Source organism: Saprolegnia diclina (genome assembly GCF_000281045.1).
Source record: "Saprolegnia diclina VS20 unplaced genomic scaffold supercont1.30, whole genome shotgun sequence".
NCBI lineage: Eukaryota > Oomycota > Saprolegniomycetes > Saprolegniales > Saprolegniaceae > Saprolegnia > Saprolegnia diclina.
This window is the reverse complement of record NW_008246097.1, coordinates 280,907-284,669: the sequence shown is the minus strand read 5'-3', so window position 1 is coordinate 284,669 and position 3,763 is coordinate 280,907. Positions and strand designations below refer to the sequence as shown.

Here is a 3,763-nt window from a genome sequence, read left to right as displayed (position 1 = left end):
GAGCGTACTTTGTTTTGCTGAAAGAGCAGCATCGTCTCGCTCATGTAGCTCACGCGAATCGCAAACTCGCGCGATTGACTAATTTGAGGTCAATGTTACAGTCGACCTCATCTGGAAGGTAGCACCTTGGAAACGAGACGAGGACGTAGAAGAGGATCGCGTAGAGCCACTCGCGCAAAATGGCCGCCTTCTCGGCCTGCTCGTCGGGCGTGGTCGACGCGCCCGTGAGCACGACGGCCGCGTACGTGACCTGCAGCGTCGCGTTGAAGAGGAGCATGTGGAAGAACGGAATCGGCGTGCAGTTGTAGAAGTACATGATGAAGAGACAGAACCACGAGACGCCGTAGTCGCTCGTGAGCTTGTTGTATACGATCGGGTACGACCCGAGGAAGATGTGAGAGGCCCACGTAATTTGCATGTAGCGCTTGTGGCTTGCGTGCGTGGCGGCCCACACGTTGAGCCCGAGGAGCGGGATGATGATGCCAAAGCGCAGCGCGAGCGTGACGTAGAACGCCGTCATCGAGTACGCGTTCTTGAAGATCGTTTGGTTGGACGTCAAGCTCGTGCCAACGCCCATGACTAGAATGCCATAGTCGTAGACGATGGTGCCGATGAGGAAGACGATGATGCTCAGCATGCCGCGGATGTGCACCTTCTTCATGATGGCCGCGTAGTGTTCGGAGAAGGCGGCTTCGACCTCGAGCATGACCTTGTTGATCGAGATGCGAATGAACGCGAGGCTGATAAAGTGCAACGCGACGTCGTCCATCGCAAAGTTCTCAAGCGGAAACACCGACTTGTACGGCGGCCGCACGACCGGGACGCTCGCGCGACTCGACTCGGGCGGAGCCGGGTGCACGCGGTTGGCGACCGGGCTGTTGACGAGCGCCCCGGCGGCCCGCGACGTCGTGAGCTTGATCGACATGCGACGCTTCAAGACCCAGAGGTTTGAAAATGGCGGGGATGGCCGTTAAATGAATGCAGTCTCGGATTACTATAATTAGGGAGCTATCTATCTATATACGACTACTCACGTGACAAAATACCTAGACATCGAAATGAGAGACAACAGAAGCGACCCAGCAGCGTACGTGCGCAGCTTGGTATTGTGGCCCGACACGTTGAGCATCTTGTGGTACTCAAACTTGAACGCGTTCGGGTCCGTGTTCTAGCCGCCAACAATGGTTGAGAGACCCTAGCCCTTGTGCCGACTACTATACCTTGATGCGCGTGTACGTTGTCTCGCTGAGGTGGATGCGGCCGGGGACGCCCGAGCTCTCGAGACTCTGCGCGATCGCGACCGTCTCGCCAAAGAGGTGGTAGCGAGGGTCCTTGATGCCCACGACGCCGGCGACGACGCGGCCCGAGTGCACCCCGATGCGAATGTTGAGGTTCGGGTTGGACGAGTTGCGCCGCAGCACGGGAAGAGTGTTGAGCATGTCCAGACCTATAAGACGACAATGAGACAAGCGAGTCCGAAGAGAAGGAGGTACCAGCGTTGAGGATCATGATGGCGTCGTTGTTGGTGACGAGGGGGCAGCCGCCGACGACAAAGTACGCGTCGCCGATGATCTCGACCTTGTACAGGTCGCGCTTCTCCGAGATCGTGTCGAAGCGCGTGTACATGTCGTTGAGGAATTGCACGAGCTACGCGTCGCTTGCGATCGTTTTTTGACGGTATATCGTAGTACCTCCATGGCCGACACGCGCGACGAATACGCGGTAAAGTTGACCATATCGGTAAAGAGGATCGTGACGTTCTCAAACGTCTCGGCAATCTACACCAATTCGCAAATTGTGGGAGCCAAACCGCGTGACACCAAGTACCGTCACTTCGGGACTGGCTTTGAGCTGGTTTACAATGCTCTCGGGCAAAAGATTCCGAAGCAACTTGTCGACGCGGTTTTGCTCTTCCACCAATTTGACTTGCTGCGCGTTGAGGACCAAATCCCGGAAATGGTTGACGCGCTCTTTGAATTCGCACGTAAAAACGACCCAAATTTGCGGCACAAAAAAGATGATGACGTAAAATGCGTTGCGGAGGCAGAGGAGGAGCATGTCGCGGGACGACTCGCTCGCGGTTTGGCCTGGCACGATCGCGCTGCTGAGCGCAATGTTGGCGACAAGGTACATGACGAGGATGACGAGCGCGGCCATGAACCGAAAGACAAACGCGAGCATGCTAAAGTGGCACTGGTACAACACAAGCGTCGAGATGTAGGCGTAGCCGCGCGACTGCATCGCGATGAGCTCCGTGTTCCAGAACGCCGAGATGAGCAGGAGCACAACGACTGAGCTCAGTTGCCGGTACTTGAGAAACGTCTCGGTGAACGTAAAGAGGAGGAAGCACGAGCAGACGGGCATCGTGCAGCAAATGTTGATGATGAAGAGGATGTTGGCGGCTTGGAACTGCCGGCCGTTGAGCAGCGCGACGCTCGAGTACATGGCTTGTACGGGCTTGACGAGAATGCACAGAAGAATCGACGCGCGGAAGAAGCGCATCCAGCGCTTCTCGTTCTCCTTGCGGTACATGAGCTCGAGTGTGTTGTCCGTGTTGATGTAGAAGAACACGTTGCGCTTCGTCATGTCGGCCGGCAGTTCCATGAGCGCGGTGGCGTCCGTACCCGACGGCGCAGCGACGTTCTCGGGCGTGTAAAATGCGGCGGTGGACTCGCGCAACGTGTTCTGCTTGTGCTCGGACACGAGGTCTCTGGACGGCGGCAACGTCATGAGCATCGAGCTCGAGGAAGACTTTTTCCGTAGTAGCTTCATAAAGGCCGTGCGGCCTTCGACCTCGGTCGGCGGCGCTCCGTACCCAATCTACACAGCGAATAAGAACTGAGAACGGAGCGGCGCGGTGTGAGTGTGTACAGCATTGAGGGTGCGCTTGGAGAGATCCGGGATTTTGGCGACGCTGCCTCGGGGCGCCGCGGGGTCGAGCGGGGCGACAGCACCAGGCTTGGCATTGACGATCGACGATGGATTCGTGAGGACGACTGTGGGAGCTAAAATCATGACAGGCTGTGCTTGCCGGGGCACGCCTTCTTGGTGGCCGCGGAGAAAGTACGTTTGCATGTCGCCCCGGCCTTTGACCGGAATCGTGCCCCGGTGCTCCGTCACGTACGCGTGCTTGATCGCGTCGTGCGTCGCCTCGGTGAGCTGGATGTGCCCCGGCAAGTTGGTGCTCTCCATGCGCGACGATACGTTGACCGTGTCGCCAAAGAGCTATCGACCAGTGGATACGTCGAGATACGTGGGGATCGAGAGGTACCTTGAAGCGCGGGTTGCGGATGCCGACGACACCGGCCATGAGGATGCCCGTGTTGATGCCGATGCGGATGTTGATGTCGCCAATGTTCTTGGCCCACTTGAACGTCTTGCGGATGTGCGCGCGGAGGTCGGGCATGGCCGCGATCATGTCGAGCGCGAGGTTGGCGATCAAGACCGCGTGGTTGGTCATGCGGTCCGGACACCCGCCCGAGACCATGTAGACGGCGCCGATCGTCTCGATCTTGTGCACCGAGTGGTAGTCGACGAGCACATCAAACTTGGAAAAGATTGTGTTGAGCAGCTCGACGACCTGGTCCGGGTCGAGCTGACCGGAAATCGTGTTGAAGTCGCAGACTTCGCAAAAGAGCACGGTCACGGACGCATACTCGTCAGCGATGAGTTCTCGGCCGGCTTGGAGCTGGCTCACGACCGAAGCAGGTAGCATACTGCCGAGGAGGGACTTGGAGCGAAGCTCTTCTTGCTCGAGCTAAGG

General features: G+C 57.9%; 2 protein-coding genes across 2 annotated transcripts; both read right to left on the bottom strand.

Moving 5' to 3' along the window:
- Positions 1–49: 49 nt before the first annotated feature.
- On the bottom strand, positions 50–925 carry SDRG_09453 (hypothetical protein; the record flags this gene model as incomplete). The annotated part of the gene is made up of 2 exons (XM_008615387.1): positions 50–78; positions 100–925. 2 exons carry the CDS (start codon positions 923–925, stop codon positions 50–52), a joined length of 855 nt encoding a protein of 284 aa, XP_008613609.1.
- Positions 926–964: 39 nt separating this feature from the next.
- SDRG_09452 (hypothetical protein) lies at positions 965–3,715 on the bottom strand (the record flags this gene model as incomplete). Its single annotated transcript, XM_008615386.1, has 8 exons — positions 965–1,046; positions 1,092–1,168; positions 1,221–1,447; positions 1,494–1,647; positions 1,692–1,778; positions 1,828–2,820; positions 2,872–3,225; positions 3,272–3,715. The coding sequence occupies 8 exons, from the start codon at positions 3,713–3,715 to the stop codon at positions 1,031–1,033; spliced, it is 2,352 nt and encodes a 783-aa protein (XP_008613608.1). The 3' UTR covers positions 965–1,030.
- Positions 3,716–3,763: the final 48 nt, after the last annotated feature.